Source organism: Lampetra fluviatilis, chromosome 27, assembly GCF_964198595.1.
Source record: "Lampetra fluviatilis chromosome 27, kcLamFluv1.1, whole genome shotgun sequence".
Classification (NCBI taxonomy): domain Eukaryota; kingdom Metazoa; phylum Chordata; class Hyperoartia; order Petromyzontiformes; family Petromyzontidae; genus Lampetra; species Lampetra fluviatilis.
The window spans coordinates 5,762,904-5,788,689 of record NC_136301.1 but is presented as its reverse complement, the minus strand read 5'-3'; the positions used below and the strand labels follow the sequence as shown (position 1 = coordinate 5,788,689).

Below are 25,786 nucleotides of genomic sequence, written 5' to 3'. Positions count from 1 at the left end.
GGTACAGCTAAAAATTTACAATGAATAAACGAATGCAGATAAGCATTTAGATTCAATGTCTCCGTCATGAAAACTTGAATATACGCGAAGTATTTAAATGCTTGGCACCCTGATGCTTTGTTGTAATTTTTCGCCTCATTTGAAATGTTTTCCTGCTAAAACACCACCATTCTTGTAAAGTAGATATCAGTCAACAGTACTAACCTACAGTTAAACCTCTTAAAGTTATACTTCTGTAAGCCAGGATTCAGGGGGGTAGAATCGCCAACAAAAACAAAACCACCGACTGCAGATGTAGAACAAACACGTGAAAAAAATCATGAAAAAATACTGAAGTCTACATACAAAAGACAAAGATCAAGATTACCCTCAAAGCCTTCAGCAGGCTGCTTGGAGCAAGTGCCATTAGCGGGCACCTCTTAAGGTCGGTAAGGCACACGAGGGGAACGGGGGGTGACCAGCACCACACCCGGTCGCCAATGCTGATGTTTATACACCACACAAGATCCTCGTTTAAGGCCAAGTCGACTGAAGGAAGGCCCAGAACTGGTTCAGTTATATTGGCTGCAAGCTAGAATCGAACTCGGGTCACGGGGCTCATAGTACAGTCCGCTAACCAATATACTCCCGATCCCCAATGCATAGAGTAACGCACATTCAAATAAATGTGAGGAAACCCACCAAAGCACTTGCTGAGGTTTGTCTGCTTGTCCACGAACACCTTGGAGGAGACAACAGAGCCAAACGGCATGAACGTCTGCATGAGGTCCTGATCCCCAAACTCCTGGGGTAAGTGGTAGATGAACAGGTTGGCTCCCTCAGGACCTGAAACACACAAATGAAAACCGATACAACAATGCACCACCAATAAGCCGACGGTCATCGCGATAACTGCAAGATTTGCACACGATTGAGAAACTTATAGGACGTAAGTCTGAAAGAGAGACATTCCAAAACATTTTTTTTTATCAATGTAGAGTTATTTACAAAATGATATATACATCATACATAACTGGTAAAGGATCATTAAGTCATGATTTTGTCACTTCACTACACAAACCTGGTCCTTTGCCATCATGATGTTCTGTTCAAACGCATTAATCACTGTCAGCACTATAAAATAATTCACATCACCAGCTACATGAATGCCTCCATTTCTTCAGTGCCAGATAATACTTAGCTCAACCAATTCAACTTTATTTCATTAAAAAGGCATATTTCTTCAAAGCAAGGGCACTTTATTTAAAATTATCCTTAATTACAAATGTAAAACCGTGCAATTCGAATAGTAATTAGTTTCCATCTTAATACTTCCATCATAAAACTGGGATCGCACTAGAAATTAGTACTCTAGGCCTTGGAATTATTATTAACCCCAAGCTCTTGTTCTGCTTCAACATCTCAGCTCTGCAGGAACTCCCACCTGTGCAACATCTCCCATATCCATCATTACCCTTGTTCCATGAGATGCCAAGACCCTCAGTAAATATCTATATATCACTTTTCACCTCGACTAAGCAAGACCCGCCTCTACGGCCCTGTCGATACTTCTCCTCTGATTAGCAAAGTTGGCTACGTATGGTGCGAAAGAAGTTCGAAAGTTCAGCCCACAGGCAGGGCCCTAAGCAGCAAACGGTGGGGCCTAGAGGGGCAGGGCATACATGGTTTTGCCCCCACCACATTTTGCCTCTCCCGTATCTTTCTACGTCGCCTTCTCGCACTCGACGTTCTCAATCTTTGCTATCTCTCTGTCCCTTCTACTCCTTGTGCTCAATCACGCTGTCGCTTCTTTTAACACCGATTTAAAGAAATGAAAGTGAGGAATCAAGCGCAGCAGGCAGAATATTGTAATGCCGCAGATGCCGCCAGAAACCAATCAGTCTCGTTAGTTACCTTGGTTATTAATCTATCCTCAGTTGCTTACTTTAAATCTCTCTTTATAGGTAACGTGAAGTTATTGGTTTTTGTTCTTTGGCTGTGCAGGGGCGTTGGCTTGCCTGTATCCCTTGCTGGGCTCCCTGGCTGAGCTACTCAGGCAAGTCTGGTAGAAACTAGATTCATTATGAAAGCAAGGGACCCTCATTGAGTTTAATGGCTCTAATGCGCAACTGTGTTGTAAACCAGAAGCAACTAATTCGTTTTAAAATGGACATATCGCATTCCCATGATGCATTAACCATCATGATAGAGCTGGGTTTCCAAGGGCCTTATGAATGTTGGTGCATAAACATTGGCAAGTCTATTAAAAAATGTCCCCCCATGGAAGTGGATATATTTACAGGCTTGCATGTTTCCATTACTATAGAGTTCAGTGCGCAACTTTCTTCAAATATTGAAGCAATGCCACATTAACAAACGAAACATTAGTTTAACACGTAGGCTTTCACGACCAATATCATCCAACATAGAGGTTTTTTGGGTTAGATGGTGTAAATATTTAAATGTGCCGATAAACCTGCCACCACCCGACAGCCAATCAATAAGGTTTGACACGTAAACAAAACATGCCAATTCGTTACTAGTACAGCACACCGGTGTGTTGGAGAGCAAAGCCACAACATTTACAATCCCAGTATGACGTTTCGCCAGTAATTATAACTATCTTCATCAGGCGACAGCCTGATTTGTGGATAAATCCTCCTGTTTTGTTCCTTAAATAGAGGGATAAATGTTATGGCATCACCTGGGATCACTTCTTGAGCGATGTGGGTTATTTATATGGTAGTCAACATCCATTATGCATGTGCATTATGCAAGCCCCTCCTGTCACCTGATGAAGCTATATTCTTTGGGTCTTTCGGTAAAGTCACGTACATGTATTCAGTGTTGAAGACTATGTTAAACAGAGCAGCATGGCAAATATTGTTTTAAGATGCAATACAACAGCAAAAAGCTTACATTTGCCAAACGTATCCCAGAGGGCACAGGTTTTCACTTGAAAAATGTTGTCAACTGTACATTTTATCACGTGTTTTTAGTCTTGTTTCACTAAGATGAGGTTCAGATTGCAGCATGTTTCAGCCTCGGCCTATCAGGAAATAAAGTATATTTTTCCTAGTAATATACAGCACAAGGTATGCAAACCAGATATGCCCCTACAAAATAAAACACATTATTTTCTAGGTTGCGCCTTTAATTCCCAAGCATTACGAATCACCTCTGTATATTCTTGGTTCTGTCGGTAAAGTCACGTAGAAGGGAAACAATAAAAAAAACCTCAATATTATTTTATTATTTCCCTTCTACGTGACTTCACCGAAAGAACCACGAATATGAATCCCCGCAGTCACGAAAGCTTTAAATCACCTCTGTATGTTTGCAAAAAAAAGAAAGGGCCTCTTGGTTTTTGATCAGGCTTGTGTGCAAGTGTGTTCACGTGGCCACTCATGCTGGAACCACTCACCTTCTTTCTGGCTGCCCATGGCTGAATGCTGCTGCTGTTGCTGCATTAATGAGCTCTGGCCATAGAGGTTGGGCAGGGCGGCAGCCGTGTAGTGCTGCATGCCAGAGTAGGCCTGCGACAGGGCATCCATCGTGCTGCCCGAGCCATTGGCAAGGCCACCGTTCAGGGATCCCATACCTGCGTTTGCATATGTGGAGACGAACAACATTGCACACGTACGTATCCATGCACGCAAACACTAATGTTTACCGACACACACACACAAGAATGTGGAAGTACGTACAAATTAAAGCATGTGCAAGCATGCACACAAAGGAAATAGATATTTAATACTTGGGACCAGGATATATTGGCTGTTGAACAATTAAACAATGCATTGAGGGAGATAACCATACACAAGTCATAATAAAAAAAAAACATCAGTCGGTGTGTCGGGAAAAATGACGAGGGCAAGCGCCCGTGTGTTGACAAGATTTATGACGGGAGCATCTATCAAAGAAAAATATTTCACCAGCAAGTGAGCCCATGCCGAGGCCAGAGGAGACACCCGAGAGGCTCTGCAGGGCACCCAGTGATGACATTGGGGTCACAGCTGCTGAGGGGCTTGAGGAACTTCCCACTGGGAAAAGTGTCAAGAGCAACAACAGGGGCTAGATGAGTGACATCAAAGTGCTAAAAAGGGGCTTTCTGGATGACTCAGGGAACTGATACCCATGTAAAGTACTGAGTCGACACTTAGAAAAAAAACTCGCTTAAAAATCTGCAGTACAAAAATGGTACACTTTCAGTCAGTCACCTACGATTGCACAAACAATTCGAACTTTAAGAACACCGGTGATAGACTAAATACTAGGCCATAAGACAAAATGGCATACCACAGCTTTAGGATCGTGTGAAGCCGAGTATTCTTAAGATGCCATTTGACCCACTCCTCAAGAATAGTTGAATACATCTGGTGCCCAAGAACAAGAAGTGTAGGCTCCCCCGGGGAATCGTCACAATACACAATGGCACTGTCACATTATAATGGAGCCACCATCTTCAGTAACACCATATCCAAGGTAACCTGAACTCAGTATTATCTAAATCCCTGAAAAAATTAAATTTTGCAAAAAAAACAACTCGTGAAACCAACAAATAGATAATCAAAAGACCCTCCAAACCATCCTGAGTCAACTAAATCCAGAAGCCAGTTTTTCAGGGTAGGTTGGAATTAGCAGGTTGACAGCTGTACACGAGACTTGAGGGTTTAACTTAAATCGTAAGGCTGCATTTTTATAACAACCAGCCAGTCAGAATCCTCGAAAAAACTATAAACTGTGAACAAGCCCACAAGAGAGCTAGATAAATGGCAAATTGAAACTCATTCTAAACTTAGTAATTTAATTAAAAGTGCAGGACCACTTTGCACATGTGTGTGGAGTACTCACTTTGCCATTCCATACCTTTACAAAAGGGACAAAAGCAGCTGTACTTGCCCAGGATACACAGGGAATAGCTCTGATCAAATGAGGATTACAAGTAGCCATCCCAGCAAAAACTTTGGTTTTTACATCTCACGCATTAATTCCTTAACCTGGAGTAAAAAAGCTGCTTCAAAGCTGGATGATGCCCCATTTTCTCTCACCATACACAGCACAAAGATTTGCCCAGACAGTTCAGAATGCTCCCTCATTTAAAATAAAAAACAGGGCTCTAACAAGGTTCAGAATGTAGAGTCGCAAGAACGGCTTCAAATATAACGATGGGAAAATGAGAAACAATTAAATTGCCAGATCTCGGGCTGCTTATACATCCTGGACGTGCCGGTTCATTCTGATGGGTTGAACCTGACCCCCCCCCCCCGCCCCCCGCCTCTTGGTAGCATTCGCTTCCTCCTGATGGCGTCTACTCGTTTCCTTTCTTGCCGCTAGCCGCCGTTGAGTTGTTGCCATCTCCAAAGTGGACTGCCGCTTTTTGTGCCGAAATTTGAGGCGTCTCGCCACCGCTTGTCCCGATCTGCAGTGCTGGTAAGTGCACCATGAGGTACACACACCTCTCAAGCGTGCTCAATACCGCAACAGAGAAAGCACAGGGAGTGCAGTTGGGGGGGGCGGTCACTTATTTTGAGAGTGACCCTTGCACGTCCACATACGTGCAGGCATGTTTAGCTTGTCAGCTAAGGCCATGAGTAATACGGGGGGGGGGGGGGCGGCAATATTTCTTCAGCCAGCATAATATACAGCCCCTGCTGCGGCAACCAGCAAAAGACTCTCTTCGAGTAGGAAGACCCCATACCATGCACTGCTCACAGGGTCCCGCAGACCCCACAAAAGCTTACAACAAAAGGCTTCTGGGCACATGGCCCAAAATCTGAAAACCCAAGATGGTGGCACCAGGGTCACGTGACAAAAATACAGTATTGTGATGATGCACTGGTGGGGGGAGCCTGTTTTAAACTTAAGATTTCTGGGTGGTGGGCTATCAGATGGGCATTCAAGTCTTCTTGAGGATTGTACCAATGACCACCGTTAGAAAAACATCTCTCGGTTAAAACTTACGTAACTAGGGGCAGGCACAAGATTGATTGAGAAAAGGAAACCCATCAGAATCTGAATGTGGAACTGTTACCAATCAAACGGTGTCAGTACTACAATTACGAGGATTCATGTGACAGTAGAGCTTCTCTGCACGATAGACTCTGGCAGCAGAATAATTGTTAAATAAAACTGCACAAAAACATAAAAGGAACGGCTTGAAAATGTAGTCTGAGCATTCATATTGAAGTATGAATCATGGGTTGGTTTGATTATATACCAAGAACAGAGATTAAAGGGGGTTAAGCATAGTTTATCACCGAGTTCAAAGCAAGTCTTAAAAACACGTGGACTATTTGTAAAACCAATTTCAACGTTAGTGGCTTACAATGTATCGTAAAATCACAAGGCAGTGCCTGCAAGTATACATTTCGCATTAAAACAATCGTTCTCAGGACGCTATGCATGGGAAGGCGGAAAATAGTTAACAACCAAGTGAAAAAGTGATAAAGATGTTGTAAGTAACTAGAGCATACCATTTTAAACAGATACATTTTTAGTCTGGATTTGAAGATTTGTCTCAGAAGTCCTGACCTCGAAGGGCAACGAGTTCCAGAGTTTTAGGTGCCGCAATTTCGACAGGCGTTTGCATTTTGCAATAGGCTCAAAAGTCGTTTCGGTCAGTATGCAGGCCAAAGTGTTCCCCCCTTACCAAGTTCACAGGCTGTATGTAAACAGAGGCAGCAAGCAGAAGCTAAGCTCAAATTTGGTGAGAGATCAATGTTTTATTCAACCTTGGAACATAGGCCCACAGTGGTTTACTTTTATGAATTATTATGTCAGTGTCATTAATTGTGCACTATACATCAGAACGAGTGCTTTTAGTAACTCCCCGCAAAAATTACAAAACCGCTGCGGTAAAAATAAACATTGGTTACATGTAACATTTCCCAGTGGCTAGCATTGTGACCAAGCAGAAGTGTTCCCACTTTTACATCAAAGTGGGAGTGGTTTTAACAGCAATTATTTTTGTTAATGGTGTCAAAACTGGATCCAAGATAATGGTGTATTCATGAGCAAAGTCTCTCACTTGGGCTGTAGGCTGACAAGCTGCTTTGTGACCCGAGGGTGCTTTGCGATGAGTGGCCCATGCCTACCATGGCCGCCAACGTGGCTAATTGCACAGAGTTCAGGCCTGCAAATGCATATGCAACGTAACCACATGCAGCGAAACCTACACAGCCAAATCATGCACCCCCACCCACCCCCCCCACTAAAGCAATGTGGAGCATGAGTGCAGGAAAATGTAAACAAAAGAAAATGTAATTTATACTTCCAACATTCGCTCAGTTGGGAGTTAAATAAAATAAAAGCCATTAAAAGCCCAGTGTAAGAGATGCAAAAAACAAATGTAAAGGTTTACTCCAGTGGCCCAAATAAAAGAAAATCATGGGATAAATTAATCGATTTGTAAATAAAATAATAAATACAAATAAAGATTAAGAGCAGAAGTTACAAAATCCACAACACCAATTTTAACGAAGTCATGGCATACATGTGTACGGTCACCTGCTCAAGAAACCACACAATATGCACACTAACAAAACGACAAATGTATCCAACACTGAGAAAATTATTACTCTTAATAACTGAGGTTCCATCACCTTAAACATTTTTACCACAACATGAAGATCATAACCACAAGAGAAATTCCCCACCAACATGTAGAGCTCAACGTACAGTTGACAGCGCATTATATACATCTGTACATTTATATGAATGCAGATTAGCGTTATGAACAATTAGGGCTGGGGAAGGATGGGGATGGGACAATTACTGAGGCAAGGGGGGGGGGGAGATTGGAATGTGGATCGAAAGCAAAGGCATGGATGACAGAAGATCCACCCCTTTGGTAGGAAGAGCAAGCTTTGCCACTTCCAAACCCCGAGATGAACACAATAACGTGGCTATGTGCGCACGAACGTACATTCCTACCTTCCAAGTTTTGTAAGAATGCCAAAGCGAATGTTTATTTGCAGACACAAGTATTGAATGCGAAGTGTTGGACTTAAAATTTACCTGGATATGCGACTGTCCACCAGATTGCCTCCCGACCTCACCTCTTTATAACGTGTTTATTTAGGCCCACGGTGCTGGTAGGAAGCACATAATTATAAACTAATGATGGATATAATCTCCTTGCTGCAGTCAAAATACTTGACTTGTGGGAAAAAAGGGGGTTGGTGGGGCCCCAAATCTGCTGTCATGAGAACGTTTCAGAAAGCTCACCAATGATTATAAACAACAGACTGCACACGCGCAAGCCATCCAACACTCAGCACACGTGTATTTTTGCACCGAGGCTGACCTGAGACCTGAGGCATGCCGCCGTAGGCACTGCTCATTCCACCCGCAGAGGAAGCCTGCTGCAGTAGCTGTGGACGACAAGGGGGGGGGGGGGTCGGTTGGTAAAATTACGGTGGGCCCCATGAGCAGCAGTGTTAATAGCACACCGCCACTCCCAAACCAGTGTCCTCGGGGTGGATCCACAATGTAAAGTTAGACACTGCGCCTTTGGCGCCAAAGTGGGGTTGACTCAGCCATCAAAAGAAGGACCCAGAACACACTGGGCCGACAAAAATGGAGCAGTCATCATCCGATGAGATGGACCGTGATGACGACCACCAACGAGATTTTGCGTGAAAATGTAATTACTCTGTAGTGACAAATGCTTATTTATGGAAAGCTAAATGGTTTTTTTAAATGAATAAAAGCGGTACTTTTTTACAACTAAAAAAATGTGGCTCTTGTGCTACAATGAATGACCCAATGGAACTGTGGCAACGATTCTCGACAACCGAAAGGGTTCGTTAACTCTCTCCGTTTATGATGAGCAGCTGCTAATGATGTTGGTGGTGAAACGGGGTTGATGAAGAACTTGGTGAGGGTGGGTGGTCGTGATTAGGTCAGCTGTCGGGATTGAGGACTGGGTTGGCATTTCTATTCTGTTGCCAGACTTTTCCTGGGACGCTGCCAATGCCCAGGTTTTGGTGGCCGCCATGCCCCGGTGTGCATGCACGAGTTGTCGTTTGTTGTGTCTGTGATGTCGTTCACCCATCGTTTAATTTCCTCCCATATGCAAAACGCTCTTAAAAACGATGAAAATATATAAAATTATTTCAGCACTGAGCTATATACCACAAATGATAGACGAACAAAGTTATTTATCACGTGAAAAAGTATAGCAGCCAAGTACTCTAAACATATATCGCTTTTAAATGTGGAGGGAAAAACCGGTGGACCCAGAAAAAACGCACAGAACCACGGGGAGACACACGCAAACTCCAAATATACAAGCGTCAGAGTTGGGATAGAACCCACGACCTCCTGTGTACCAGGCGAGGTAGTTAAACAGCCACCATGGTGCATTTATGGAATTGACCAAAAATCCCAATGCAGGATTCTTGAGAAAAAAAAACACAAACTTGATAACTCAGTGAGGCCTTCCTAGACGAAGAGCATCTTTCATACAGGCGAAGGATAGCATTTTTCTGATCACAAGAACGAAACTGAAAGAATCTTACAGCAAGGTACTGAGGGTTCAAAGTGGCAAGTCCTCCTCCGAGACTGCCCCAGCTGGTGGCGGCAGCGTTCAGCTGCTGCAGCTGCTGCAGCTGGGTCTGAAGCTTGCGCTGCTCCTTGTCCTTTTGAGTGTCGGCAAACTTCACCACCACGGCCGACGAGCAACCCTGTGAACGCTACGTGCATCAATTACGGCGGCCTACACCAGGCGTGAAGAACATAACACACAACCAAGTAAATACTGCTCACATTTCAATAGTGGAAATACTTTCAACTCTGCCTAAGAGAATGAAAGTTCTACGAGCCTTATTACTTTGGCAAACATTTGAATATTTAATTGCTGCAGTGGTGAAGAAATTGACTTATTTTTGGGGAAAAAAGTAAAAATTTTAAATGTTCAGTCCTAGATGCAAACAAAGCCTTTAAAACTCCAGTCACCGCATCGTCAATAAAACTGCATTGCCACTCCGATAATTAAAACACTCTTACTCTTTGGTTCTTTCGGTAAAGTCATGTAGAAAGAAAATAAATTAAATAATAGAATACGCATTTCGATTGCAACACAAGCAGTCGTCATTAGGTAGAACTAAATTTGAGAGAGAGACAAAACAGACACAGAGACAGACCGACACACAAGCAGATAGAGACACAGAGACACACAACATAGACACAGAGCATGTGTCTGCAGTCACGAAAGCTTCAAATCAAGTTACAACACCCTTGTTTTACCTCCATAGTTTGGGAATGATGCATGCTCTTGATTGCGTTTTGAGCCATCATTCGTGTTGCAAATGTAATGAAGCCACACCCTGAAAAGACAAATCAAGTATTTCTTTGTTGAAAAACTAGAAAAAGTTGTCATTAAAAAAATCTTAAAACAATCACATCGTCGACAATAGCGACAACTTTAGTCTTCCTATGGATGCAATGATTCAACTTAACGCCAATGGTTAGACATTTGCACAAAGTGGAACGTGTATTAGATAACACATGCAGGTTAATGACATTTAAAAACGGTTTAAAAATAATAATTAATTCTGAAATTCAACTGCAATCCCTAACACTGACAATTCATCAAATCTGGTTTGGGGGGACGTGGGAGGGGGGGGGGGGCGAGGGAGGACAATTGTTACATGCCTAATTTTGCGCAGCAATTACACGGGCAATTATGACAATCAATTCAACTCAATGTTAAATGGATTACTGACAAGGACAGTGACCCATGAAGGGACGTCATCCAGCAACTTCTCCAAAACGCGCCTTAAAAAGATAGTTTTTTTTACGTGTGCTTTTGTGTCCGTGTAAAACTGTAGAGGTTACCCTTGCTCTGTCCATCTGTTCCCCGCAGAACACGGCACTCCTCGATTTGTCCAAAAGGGGAAAATATCACACGCACATCGGCTTCACTCAGCTGCTTGGACAGCATTCCGATGAACAGCTTTCTTTCCTCCACTGCGTACAGACCAAAAAATAAGCATGAGACGGGCTTCTACCCACACAACTCGATAACCTTCTTACCCCCACCCCTCCTGAACCATCTGTGAAAAAGAGCGTTATAGCTCATCGGATTACTCCAATATTAATGTATATATGTGTAGTGACATCCGACACAGTAGTGATTAATTAGTGTAGCGAGTCATTGTAGCGAGTCACTTCGGAGACACTAATAGGAGGCATACACATTTATTCTACACTTTCCACAGTATAGGGGATAACTATATCCGGGTCAAGACAGCCGACACGCTGCCCGACCCAACACCGACGAGGAGGACGAAGACTTCGTGGACGACGGGCTCCATTCCCAAACCGCAGCAGCCCCGACCCAGCGTCAGGGCCTCCCTTTTATCCTCCCCAGTGTGGTCTGGCTCCGCCCTCGGAAAGGCCCCCTTCTGGAACCGACTAGAAGGTTCTGGGCTCTGCCCCACGTGTCCCCTCTGTCACCTTTACCCTTCATCCGTGCCCATCACGTGCCCTACTGGCAGACCGGCCGCTGTATCCTCAGATGCCCTTCACTGCCAGCAACCGGTGCTACTCACCGAAGCGAGCCCTTCAATGTCACTACAATAGGAGTCTTTATTACTTCCAGCACGAGCCAGTGTTCAAGGATTCCGTTCACTCCAAGCGTCCCGAACTCTCTCGCTTCCCCTTTATATACTCGTCATGCCCCATTCCCAAAGGTTTCTTGACCTGCATTCCCTTCAACCTACCATTTCTTCTAACGGATTACAACCGTTCAACCTGTTAATCACTCAGTTTTTCACTCTTTCCATTCGTATTTCTCCTCCAATCCCTTCAATTCCCTGCCTCTTACCAATCCCCTTTCAGGCCCGTTAAACACCAGAGGCCTTGATAATTGGTTTTTTACCCTTTTATTTGGCAACAAAACTGACACTTTTTTTTGGTGCCAGTTTTGTTGCCAGATAAAACGGTAAAAAAATAATTATCATATTTTGCTACTGGCAAAGGAAGTTCCAATGGTGTAAACATCAGAGGACTTGTTTTACTTCCTGACTGTCCGTGTCATGCACGCTGTGTCCATAACGTTGGGTGAGCATTTTCGTTTGTGATTGGATCACTACATATGTAGACCTTCTTTCAAACCATACGTCGCTAACCGCGCTTATTCGAGGTGCAGGGGATGGACAAACTAAACACAAAAAAACTGTTCTAAAAAAAAGAAATAAAGATTCTGATTCACCCATGTTCTCAGCATTATTTGAGGAAAATCATGTAATGTGCTCAATTTCAGCTAGTATGGTGCCCAAATGGGTTGGCGTCATCACTTATAGATACATTCAAGTAAATTTACTGCAGTTCTCATAACCGACATCACGCAATTGTGCTTCTATACGCAATTTAAAACATACTTGATGATAATAGCATGAAATGTTTTCCACAATGAGCAGCTGTAGGCCAATGCTGTACTCAGAATCATTACAACGATCACTGCAATGGCCCAAGCAGGAGGTAAACATGTGTTTGCGTTCAAACGATTTCCAACTAATTAAAAAAATTGCTCACACCTTTTCAGGTAAAATATATACGCTTATCAAAAGCATTATTGTTTAAACTGACTATATAAAAAATTGTCTTCTCCGTAGGGTCTTACCACTGGATTTTTCGCTGTCGGCTGGCTTCATCTGTATAGGATGATACATCTGAAAAACACAATTTTAAAATTAGATGGCATCACACATGCAAATAAATAACTGGTTAATTTTAATCAAATGCAATCCAGGTCTAGTGCCTCCCTTACATTGTTTCCGTGACCAAGTTACCAAGCCTCCCCCGGGTAAGAGGACTGAGACAGGACCAGGGAAGGCCCAAGAAACTCATCATCATCAGCATGCGACTTCATCAATCACGGAGTATGATGTCACTCATGGTCGAAGAGGTCCGTGTAATTAAAGATTACTTTTTTTCAATCCATGTCTACGCCAACCCTTTTATAAAGGACAAGTCCTTAATAGTTTATACTAACCACATATTTACATGGGAACTTACAAGAGTTACTGTGACCAGCCACATCAGGCAAGAAGAGCTGATGGATTAACACTTTCAACCTTAATTGGAAAGTGTTAAACGAAAAATCGAAGTGTAACGTATAAAGCAATGTTTGAGATTGGAAATCTGTAACATAATTTCCCTTTAAAATGATCACTTGGTTTATGAATCAGAAAAAAAACATGGCAAGGCAGGGCAAAATAAAAGGTCATGACCAAGGTTGAGGACCAGGATTACTGACCCCAGGCAGAGTCTTGATGTTGTGCAGGGAGCTCTGGGCTTCAAGTGCAGCTTTGCGGGTGCAATACGTGACGAAGCAGCAACCTGTGCATTGGTAACATGCATAACGCCTTATACCAACAGCGGACATGAAGAGCATACAACTAGCTCGCTCATGTAGACATGAAAAGTGTGTTTCTAATAGATGTAATATTTAAATATTTATATTCTCTTCCACGTGTTTTTTGTCCAGATATTTTTCAGGAATTATTTTAAACATGTGTTTTCTATCACTTGCATGAACCAAGTAAAAAATATTTACACACTATCCTCTTTCTACAGAGTACTGAAAACATAGGCCAAGTAAAGTGTGTGCACAAATTTAGACTTATATCTGGTGAAACAGTTTATATCCTTAACAGGCTTTTTTGGGTTATATCGCGTAAATATATAAATGTGTCGTTAAACCCACCACCACCCAACAGTCAATTAGTAAGGTTTGTCACGTAAACAGAACATGCCAATTCTTTACCAGTACAGCACACCGGTGTGCTGGAGAGCAAAGCCACAATTTTACCAACAGTTGATAATGCATTTGGGTCAATAGATTAATAGCACTGAATTGGTAAGGCAACTGGGGAAACTTATGGAGAGCAGATAAGTAAGATATTGTTTTTATTTCTCTAAAATTAGAGACCAATTATAGGATGGGCACCAATCACCTAAATTGATCAATTCTACAGAAGAATTCATGTCCACATTTCAAGCCGACCCGGTTAATATTGTGGGTGTATTAAATGTAAAACGACGTTCCGCTTGCTTCACAGCAGACACCAAATAGCCAGTGACGGTCAAAATTAGTCAAATTTGGAAAAACTAAATACAAATTGCTGAAATGGAAAACCAAGAAAGCAACATCGACCCCCTACTGGCAGACCAATGCTGTGTCCACCAGGTACCAATGGGGCTGTCAATAGGGGGTCCCCCCGCCATGTCCACCCCCCCCCCCCCCAGACTAAAATAATATGCAGAGTGTTCTTCCATTCGGCAACACTGTTTGGACAACGCGCCAGTTAAAACGAGGAACACGCACCTCGTTATAGGGCGGTTTTCCATGTGGTCGACAACGAAACTACTTTTTCGAACTGCGCGGTTGAGCGGAATGATACGGAAATGCGGCGGCAGCGTACCCTCAGTTATTTTTCGTTCCACCTTACCGCGCGTTCATTATATACGTGGGGGGAATTTTTTTTTGCGCTCAATGCATTTTTCGCTGAACACGTCACTTTTCAGGAAGTGTCCACCGCGTTGTTATTATCATAATCATACGAAGCATTTCCACGAAGAGCTCACAGGCGCACAACAGCAGCAACAAAACGAACCTCTGCTGACAGCCGGAGTCTGTGTCCGGTCGCGTAGCACGTTCACCTCGTGCACGGCTCCAAACTGCTCGAACAGTTCACGGAGCTCAGATTCGCCCCACGAGCGAGGGATCTGCCCGACGAACATCTTGATGGCGTCTGGGTCCAGATGGCCCCGTGTTTCCAAGGATCCCCCATTCATCATAACGCTCTTCCTCAAAAACCTTGATTATGCTGCGGGCAAAACAAAGACAAAGATCCGCCGTATAGCTTTAACAGACCGTTGGGGCAAGTGCTGTTAGTAAGCACCTATGAAGGCCGGCATGGAACACGAGGGGGTGGGGGATGGCCAGCACCACGCCCAGCCACCTTTTTCTCCCCAGTGGTAATGTTTACACACCATACCAGGTACTAATTGAGGCTGAGTCGACCTAGGGGAGGCCCATGACCGGTTTAGATAATCGTCACTGGTGTTGACCGTGAGCAGGAATCGAACTCAGGTCGCCCGGTGGGTTAGTAGAGCAGCGCGCTACACTAGTGATTATGCTGCGGGCACACACACGTGCACACAATAGTTGGAATAACATAAGTCTCCAAAAATGTTAAAGAAATCGGCACAAATTGCCTCGGAAAATGCAATTAAAATTAATTAATATTCGCAAAAGGACATGGGAAGACTTTCATTCAGCAGTGGAGAAAACATGATTACTGCGACGCTCTATGAAGATACAAAGGCAATACATCTCGGAAATTAATAACTAAAATAAACCACAAATGTAATTGTCCCTCCATCATGCTCTCTGCATAGCTGTGAGCAAATTTACAATACACAAGGACAACCAATGCATAAAACTACATTTTTACCTTTCCTCAGTGCTAATCCTTCACAGCAGTATACCAGAGATGGGATACAGTTATTGCCAAGCTAAATGGGGTTGAGAAGTATTGATCAATTATTTACACGTGACCTATTATCAGTTCATTAAATTAAAGTGCTTCAAATGCAACACTTTGTAGAGCTAAAGGTCTTAATGCTCGTGTGGGCAAGCCACACTCATCAATAAAAGCATTGTGATTAAACGGTTGGCGGTAAAAGGCCTTTACTACTAAGGACAAGCGGGCACCATGGTAACAAAACATCTTAGCGCTCTCGGTTTATGTTCGCCTGATGAGGTGAGTTGTCATTACCGGCTAAACGTCATACTAGAATTGAAAATGTGGGTTTACTCTCCAGCACACCAGTATGCTGAACTAGTAACTAATTGGCATGTTTTGTTTACGTGACAAACCTCACTAATTGGCTGTCGGGCGGTGGCAGTTTTAACGACACATTAATATTTATGTGATCGAACCCAAAAAAAACCTCTAATGGATATAATATTGGTCGCGAAAGCCTACGTGTTAAATTGTCTTCGAGAGCCTACAGTTTGTGGAGATGACCAATTTCGTAATTATATTCTGGAATTGTGGCCGATTTAGGGGTGGGGGGGGGGGGAGCTAAAAATTTTGCACGCATGCATTGTCGAGTGTATTTAATACACCCCAAAGGAAAGCAACGTTCATACTTTGGATAACTATGGTTACTACAACACCTGTTGCAGAAAAAAATGGACGACTGCTATATAACTCAAAGGCGTGATAAGGCAGCAGTTACAGAGGCAGGGAAAGGTCAGGAAGAAAAGGTCACCCCCCCTTGGCATTTGCTCATTGCACATTTGTGGGAAGTATCAAGCCAGCATAAACCGCATCTCATCACTCCAGGGGCAGTGAGTTCATTAACCTCACCAGGGCGACAAGGACTTGCTCAATTTATGGACTTCCGTTCGACACAAGAGAGAAACAAGGCTTAGAAAAATATTTAAAGAATAAAAAAAAGTCGAAATGCACATACATTTCCATTCAAAAGTACACATTCTATTACTTTATAATCTACGCTTGGTTTCTTTAAGCACATTTTTACAGCATTAACATATATGGCAACACAATCGCCAAACTACAGTTTTAATACATTATACACCGTATATTGTAATCACGTCTTACATTGAATAGTACTACAATCGATAGACATTTTAAAACTTTTTATTGGTCATAAATCAGTCCTGCACTAGAGCAGAATTGTTATTCTCTCCCCAAACCGAATATTTTATCGGCTCCTGACAAGTGTGATCCAAACCAATCCAGAGCGATAATTTGCACAGGCTCACACACACACAATAGCCACACAAACATAAAAACAAGGACACACACTAGCCAGCATGAGTCACCGCTCCTCCAAATCCTAACCATCCTTCCAGTCCCCCCGCCATGCAACTAATGCACAACATCATCCCTTAAATGCCCAAGCTGCTACCGTGCAATCATGCCATGCACCCCTACACACCAGCTTCCTTGCACCTCCCACATGGCTAATGCTGGACACTAACCCCCTGTAACGCATTCATTATGTCACGTGCTCAAGTGTTTGCCCAAATATATATGTGAAAAAAACTTACCGTGTGGAATATTCAAAGCATCCCCTATAAGTCAAACTTTATTGTACAAAGGCCTCCATTTTTTTGTAATGTATTTTTGCTTGTGCTTCATTAAAATTTTCTTGATTTGAGATAATGGGGGATAAGTCGGTAGAGGTTATTTTGTAAGAGAGTACAATAGAATATATCACATTAATTGGCCTTTCCAAGCACACATTCATCCAGTCCCAAGAGGTTTTACTGTGACAGCCAACCCTGCTGAAGATTTTCCTGGAGCACACTTCCACCACCTGCCACGAATGTGGGCTTAACCACCACATTACCAAACCGGCTCCTACCCCACCATTAACACTCGCATGTCCGAAAATCCTTAATAAGGTCCATTAACCTTTTTTACATTTCCTTTGTGGTACTCAAGCTACAATTAAACAATAACAATGTAGGGACAATTGTACGATTCTAATAATCCAAAATAAAGCAGGATCAAACGGCCAATTTTGCACATTAACCAATACAATTATGTGCCTAAAATTTACAGCATATAGATGTTTGTTTCAGTGGATTAACGTGTGATTTTTTTTAAGCCCAAGTAAAACGGAAAACTGAAAAATTACAAAAATTACATAAATTTTGGATACAAATTTACATTAAATAAGGCTGCTCTCTCAACATTGCTACAAATGAAAGTGATAACCAAAAGTTAACAACATAGTGTCATTTTGGGGCAAATTTCCTTCAATGAACTATAACTTACATGGGTAACGATGATCATATAGCCATAATTGATCACCAAATACATTATCCTTGATGGGAAAAACCACCATATCCAGATATATCAGGTTAAATATAACTTTGAAAAAGTGAAAACAGTAATTGTAAAAAGTGTACTCAAGAAATAACACTTCTTACACATCTATCATTTCATTATGAAAATAATAAGACATGGGGAACGAGCTGAAATGTAACTATCTAGGACGTTAAATAAAACCCATTCGATTAGGAAGACATCCAATTCCTATTCATGGCCTTGCACACACATGTGGGACCAAAAGAGATGGACTAACGTCATATACAGAAAGGGGGGGGTGGCACTTAATGAAAATAGACATAGGTCTAGAAGGAAGTGATTGCCTTAACCAGAGACAGGGGAAGCTTGTCCAGTTCTAACCGTCAGCCGCCATGCGACGACTGAGAGAAGGGAAAAAATTAACCCGTAAAAACAAAGTTTTTCACTCTAAATCCTTTATATGCGTGGCGGCTAGAGTCCTCTCGTCCTCTGGCTTGAGATGGCTGCCACCTATGGGTCAGATGATTGTCTGCCAGTATTAAGCAATTGGTAATTAAATAATTAATTGTTTTCCCTAAACGGTGTAAATTTTGGGGGAAAAATTTTTCACAAAATTAATTGTCACGCACAACGAGTCTGTGTGCAAAATGTCAGCTCGATTGGATCACGGGAAGTGGGTTAAAAAACGACCGAAAGATTTGCACGGTCATAAGCAAGCAAGCAAGCACGCACGCAAGCAAGCAAGCGAACTTAATATAAAGGATTTAAAAAGAGGAATAAGCAGAAAAGGTGCTCCATTAATTAAGACAGTTGGGATCCACATTCTGAGCCAAAGCATGGGCAGTAAAGGGTGAGACAAAATGTCACTTCCTGAACGATAAGCCAAGAGTACTATCCCATCTAATAAAATATTCAAAAGGTAAAGAGTTAGTTGCACTCAATCAATTCATCACCTATCACGAGCAATCGAAAAACATTAATTAAAAAAGTCAGATTAACAACTAATCTTTTATTGCTTTTTATAAGCCTCAGCTTACTAGAGAAGTTGTAAAATATTTGCACTCATGCACTTCCACAATCTACGCCTGAGTGAATGGAACTGGCACGAGAGCCCACTTTAAAATGTCTTTGAGTAAAATATAATAAAAATAATAACAATAGTTGACACTTCTAAAGCACCTTTCACTGGGAGGTCACAAGGCTAACATTGAGTCAACACCCAGGAATCACAATTTACTCGAAGACTTTGCAATATGTAATGATGCTGGGGGGGCACTGCAGCTTTTGCGAGTAATTATGCTTTTTTTATGTTGCTTTTTTCAAACAATCCAATCCAAGATTTGTAACGCGCCGTATTCATCATCAATCTGAGGCGGAAGCACGGACAGCAGAGAACACATGGGCTGTAAAACAAATGGGAAATAAAACTTACCAGTCGCACAAACGTATACATTTATACCCAAAACTTTTTAAAAGATTAGACAGCAGAGCAAAAACAAATCCAATTACACAAATTTCTGTGGGGTTAGTTGGACAAAAGACATGCAAAAGGCCTATTAAATCCAACACATGGTTTTTCAAATATATTGCAATCACATGCTGTAAACATAAATGGCCAGCCTGAGTGCGCTGCATGCCAATACTCGGTATCAGACTACTAAGCAGTCACCTCTGGGGTCCTGGGTTCAAATATGGCTTGACGAGTAATGACTGGAATTTGTTCTGCACTAGTGGTGCTGAAAACTCATGTGCCAAAGGTGAGGAAAGGAGGAATGAAACTCGTGACAGGATGAGGTAAGATCTGCACAGCTCAGTAATTTTTTAAGTGGTGCTACACACGTAATAGTAATTGTGTGTATGTATATTGAACTTCCTTCGCCCAGTGCATAGCCAAACCATCCAAATCGGAGGTGTGGAGGAAGGGCAACGAACTAAGCAAACAAAAAACAGATCTAAAGAAATTATCTTTCAATCTAGATTTTACTGGTAGGAACCTCCTGGTTACACCAGCCCACAGGGAATTATTGTGTCCGTCTTGCAGGCCTGGGTGGGTGGGGAGGGAGGGCTGGGTGGAGAGGGGAGGGTGGGGAGGGGCTGGGTGTGGAGGGGCTGGGTGGGGAGGGGAGGGGCTGGGTGGGGGGTGGGAGGGGTGGGGAGGAGAGGGGCTGGGTGGGGGGTGGGAGGGGTGGGGTTTGTCACCCCGTGGTGCCCTTATAAAACTCAACGTTTAACCTACTCACGCCGGCTTGTGCCCACCCTCACAGTCGGGCAATATTTACGGAATACACCACGCCACCGTTGACCCTGGCCATTGACCGAGCAACCCAACGTTCCTACCAGCTCCCTCCGCAGGAATGTGTTAAAGTGCACAGCTCCAGTGACTACCTGGAGCTTCCACGTGGCTATAATGCGTGTAGTTTCCTGGGCTCACCATAAGCCAAGGTTGTGAGATCTGCTGACCATGTAGACTGTATATACAGTATGGTGGGCAGGTTGCCTCACTGTCTCTCTGCATTCAATAAGGGATGTCTTTGTACATCTACTGCCTTTGCTAAATCCATGAATTCAACACAATTATAAATGGAACCTTCTCATGTTTGTTGTTCCACTAAAATGAAATTATGTTTTGCACCATGTATTTGCTACATAGGTCGACTTTCCAGTTTAAAAACACATTGGTACTCACATCATTTTCGATTGACCTGAACTGAATTAGTTTTAATTTGAAGCTTTCGTGACTGCAGGAATCCACACTCTTTGGTTCTTTCGGTAAAGTCACATTGGTATAAAACATATGTTTATCAGGATGCTGCCAATGCCAAAATGCCCACCAACATAATAACAAAAAACAGATGCCCACTTAGCCAACCATTTTCGTGAAAAGTGCTGTTTATCAATCCTGTTGCCGTACACTAACCACAAACACAACTACCCTTAAATTGCAAATTCATTTCTAACCAAAAAAGTTCCCAACTTCAAACTAAAAGTGTAAAATAAAGCATATCACAATCCCATTATAAATTAAAAGCACGTTTATCTGCACGGTTAGAACCTATCTGACAGCGGCCAGCAGGGGACGCATTAATCACAAATGGGAGTTGACCAAAACCAACATCCCCTTGGAAATGGCGTGGTAACCCATCACATCTGAACTGTTCAGATATCTGAATTACTCATTCCAGATTACTTTGGATTTTAATGTTTCTAATCGGTATTGATAGTCAATTCATAAATGTTACCATATGCAGCTAAAAAATTTACATTTAGACATCAGGATGTTAGTGCCACAAACATAGCTATTTGCAATACATAAAGTATTGCACATTTAAGTTTCCATTAAGAATTATAATTACAAATGTTTCTTGTTATCAATTAACCAGTTATGCAGCATAGCAGCATGGTAGTATAAATACTGTAAATTAAGCCATGAATACTAAAAGTTTACCATTAACCTTAAATACATGTATGGGGCAGTTTTGAAAGTGCCATCTGCTCTTATTAGCCGGCTATATATAAAATGGGAACTCTACCCCGGGCCTGTAGGATATCTAGTGAATGTATGAATCTGAGATCATTGTCATGGTTCCCAGGAATGCAGTACAGGCACTCCTCTACTTACGAACGAGTTAAATCCAGAGGTTGTAAGTTGATTTGTTCCAACTGTACTCCTGTCGATTCAAAACACGTACACTAAACATGGGGAAATGGCTTTTTTAAAAGCTGTATAATCTCCTGTAGATGTCACTGGTTCTTCATGTTCTGCAGATGTAGATGTCGCCACCACCGCCATCTATTGCGTGGTGGTTGAATTTACGAACCTCGGTCTGAACAGGCAACTGGACATACGGACAGGTTTGTTCGTATATCTCTGAAAGCTCGCAAGATGAGTTTTCATAAGTAGAGGAATCCCTGCATTTCATTCCAGCACGATATAATGTGTATGTAATAACTCGTTCCCCACCCACATCTGTTTTGCTCTCGATAATTTGCACTGTATGTTCACAGGATGTCGTATGGTTATGTTTGCATGGCACCATACACAATGAGTTAATGGAAAATAATTCTTAATTTTGTGAATAACACTCAAAAGCTTGGGACTACTTGTCTGGAAACAATATCGGGGGCATATGTTCACACTTACTCATGTACAGCCCTTTGTTGATACACTACTGGATAAGATCCATCCCACGGCAATCTGGTCATTGGTATCATATGCGTACCCTTTACACGTTTGTTGTTAATACTGGTAGGAACCTCCTGGTTACACCAGCCTAAAGAGGATTATTGTGTCCATCCATCCTGCATCCAAAAATGGGTGGGGAGGGGCTGGGTGGGGAGGGGCTGGGTGGGGAGGGTGGGGCTGGGTGGGGGGTAGGAGGGGTGGGGCTGGGTGGGGAGGATGGAGAGGGGCTGGGTGGGGCTGGGTGGGGAGGGTAGGGCTGGGTGGGGGGTGGGAGGGGTGGGGCTGGGTGGGGATGGGCTGGTCACCCCGTGGTGCCCTTATAAAACTCAATGTGTAACCTACTCACGCCGGCTTGTGCCCGCCAGCTTGTGCCCGCCCTCACAGTCGGGCATATTTGCGGAATACACCACGCCGCCGTTGACCCTGGCCATTGACCGAGCAACCAAACGTTACTACCAGCTCCCTCCGCAGGAATGTGTTTCTGTTTTTAAATTTAACAAATAACCTATCACATAAACCTTTAATAAAGTACTCATTCCTTAAGCATAAAATACATATGCAGTTATTTGTACGCCCTACTTTAAGACTCAAGAGGGTTGAGCCCAACAATCTGCAGCAAAATACTGCACCTTTCCCATCAACTTTCATCATCAATTCATTATCAATCCACTGCTGGATGAAAGCCTCCACAAACCGCCACACCCTTTCTCATGATCCTGCAAATGCAACAATCCATCCAGCATCTGCACACGAGCCGATTCCATTACTCCACTCAACGGATATGAAAATTTAATTTCCATTGTCAATGTACAAGTATTTGATCCATGTCTTTAGCAGGTTACACAAGGTGAATAAAACCAGTATTCTTTAGGCACATTGGTGTATGTGTGAAAACACGGCTATTGTGCTTGCTTTAAGCCCCGTTGTCAAAGGCGGTCACGCTCCCAACTACAATCACACGTGAATAGCATCCTTGGGCCAGGCAACCAGAAAACCAAAAAACCGATTAGCAACTCTGGCTGTCGCCAGATGAGGCTGGTCGTAATTACCAGAAAAACGTCACTCGAATTGTAAATGTTGTGAGTTTACTCTCCAACACACCTGTGTGCTGTAGAAGTAAAGAATTGGCACGTTTTGTTCACGTGACAAACCTTGCTAATTGGCTGTCGGGTGGTGGCGAGTTTAACGACAACTTTATATTCACACGATCCAACCCAAAAAAAACTATTATGTTTGGCTACGTACGGTGCAAAAGAAGTTCAACATTCATCACTTCAACAACACAGTTGTGGGCTCTAGCACCGCCCCCTTTGCTCCCTTGAGGAGGGAGAGGGAGGGACTTTGTTTCTTTAGCCAGACCAGAACAAACCGTCACGTCTCAGTCCCCAACCATTCAAGTGGATGTGTCAACGCATTCTCAAAATAAAAAACCCCATATAGCCTCAGCGGACTTTTGGGGCAAATGCTGCGATCGAGCACCGAGGAAGGCCGGCATGACACACGAGAAGGGTGGTGTGGTCAGCACCACGCCAGACCACCTTTGTCTCCCCAGTGGCAACATCTACACACCGCACAAGGTATTCATTTGAGGCAGAGTAAACCTAGGGGAGGCCAATCACCGGTTCAGATAGCCGTCACCGGTGATGGCCGTGAGCGGGGGGGGGGGGGGTTAGCGCAGGGCGCTAACCGCTGCACTACCGCTCCCCACAACTCAATCTCACACACCTACACACATACAATCAGCTCACATGCACATGCTCGAAGGACCAATGCATCGTAGGACCGTGACAGCGTCTTCGGTCCAGCAGTGGACAGATAACGGCTGCTGGTGTCTATAGGAAAGTGTTCTGTGGGGAGCCATTTATTACGATTTACTTCTACAATCCCGGAGACCGTCAGACATTTTTCAGCGATACAACCGCCGACTGTGCTACACACTCATTGGCAAGTAACAATTCATCGACTTGATGAAAATCGATTCCTAAGCTTACACGTACGTGAGAATGGTCCATGAGAACAGACGACTTGTTACATGCCCACGAAATACAGTACAGGGCTTCAATCCATACACTATCGAGCCACTTTCCACGGCACATCTGAAAATGCACAAATTATATTTTGATACGTGCGTGTTCATAGCTTGTGGTTTTGATTGAACTGTCACACTTCGATGGGTTTAATTTCATTATGGGCATTCTTCACAATCCGCTGACCTCTATGAGGTTGTTGATAATGCTTATCGGTTGACAACCTGATATTAAAAAATATAGTTCAATCCATATATGTGCCAGAGGGCAGTGTACTTAGTATGCTCCGGTGTACTGACCAAAAAAGTGAAGCATAAAACACTTCCTTTGTTGGAAATTGTCAGCGCTCTTTATAACACCACGCCCGGCAGCCTTTGTCTCCCCAGTGGCGATGTTAACACACCACACCAGTTACTTGTTTGAGGCTCAGTCGACCTAGGGGAGGCCTAGGACCAGTTCAAATAATCGTCACCGGTGGTGGCCGTGAGCGGGAATCGAACTCGGGTCACCGGGTTTGTAGCGCAGCGCGCTAACCACTACACTACCGTTCCCCCCACTGAGGGTTGGGGGGGGGGTGACATCAGCAGGCACACTGCGTAACGCTTCCGCATGCGGGCGACATCATAGATGTGACGTCACAGCTCACTTGCTGTGCAAAATATATCCATTATTGCGTGCCCTCCCCCCCCCCCCAAAAAATACAAAAGTCCTTTTTTATATATATAGATAGATAAGGTAAAGAAAGTAATTCTAAACCACACAATTCAACAACGTGCTTAAGCAACTGCAGCGCTACTCATTGAGCAGGAGACCTGTTGTACGCAGAATTTTAATTACATGCTCATCCATGAAAAAAGCAGTATAAAGTCCCTGCCCACACACTCGGGTATTATTTTTTTTTGAAACAGCGCATGCTAAACCATAAAAAAAACAGTTACCTGCCAACATCTTGAAGTCAGATTATACACGAAAATTTACACCTCCGCTTGGCACAGTTGGCTAAGTATGGTGCCAAAGAAGTTCAACATACATACATGCATGCATATGCTGATACAAGTGGGTTGTGCTTTTTTTGCAGCTAGGGTTTGGTTTCGTGTCCCTTGAAATGGTACGGTGAATTGACAAGAGTATTTAATTATACGAAAACATTTTTTAAATACACATTTGTAATGTGAAATAAAATAAATATATGAGCACTCGCAACACCGCATAAAACTTAACACATTTCTTTCATGGGGCGAAGGGCAGAGGTCGCAACCGGGTACCCGATACCCGTACCCTACCCGATACCCGGCTACCCATAAACGGCTGGGTACGGGTACCCGGTTGGGTACGGGTACCCGGCTGGGTAAGGGTACCCGTATGCGACCCTGGTGCGGCCGGGTACAGGTAGGCCGTGAGTCACTGGTGAGTCACCGTTTGTCACTCATTTCCCAACGTCTTGTCTCTTCTCACAATTCAAGTTCCTAGAATCAACCCACCCGCGCCTGCAACATGGCTTCATCCCAGAGGCCGCAATCAGGTACCCGATACCCGTACCCTACCCGTACCCAGCCGGGTACGGGTAGGGTACGGCCGGGTACGGGTACCCGTTTGCGACCCTGGTGCGGCCGGGTACGGGTACGGGTAAGGAATCAAAACCCGTTTGCGACCTCTGGCGAAGAGAGTCGAATAAACACCGTTGTTGTAGTTCACTTGGGGATGTGACTGGCTGTTGCACAGGGTTACAGATA

General features: G+C 43.4%; 1 protein-coding gene across 5 annotated transcripts in view; it reads right to left on the bottom strand.

Annotated features, from left to right (window-relative positions):
* The window catches only part of LOC144942337 (CUGBP Elav-like family member 1), a 55,281-nt gene that overhangs the window by 12,862 nt on the left and 16,633 nt on the right, over positions 1-25,786 (bottom strand). For 2 of the 5 annotated variants that reach the window (XM_078869144.1, XM_078869145.1), the window contains exons 2-12: positions 14,607-14,819; positions 13,247-13,329; positions 12,611-12,659; positions 10,822-10,953; positions 10,231-10,310; positions 9,504-9,668; positions 8,288-8,354; positions 7,010-7,114; positions 3,915-4,022; positions 3,404-3,580; positions 682-825 (exon numbers count right to left, since the gene is read on the bottom strand). In XM_078869144.1, the coding sequence (XP_078725270.1) occupies positions 682-825; positions 3,404-3,580; positions 3,915-4,022; positions 7,010-7,114; positions 8,288-8,354; positions 9,504-9,668; positions 10,231-10,310; positions 10,822-10,953; positions 12,611-12,659; positions 13,247-13,329; positions 14,607-14,790 (1,294 nt within the window). In that variant the 5' untranslated portion in view covers positions 14,791-14,819. The remainder of the gene's footprint in view (positions 1-681; positions 826-3,403; positions 3,581-3,914; positions 4,023-7,009; positions 7,115-8,287; positions 8,355-9,503; positions 9,669-10,230; positions 10,311-10,821; positions 10,954-12,610; positions 12,660-13,246; positions 13,330-14,606; positions 14,820-25,786) is intronic. The other 3 variants (XM_078869147.1, XM_078869146.1, XM_078869148.1) reach the window with 3 other exon arrangements.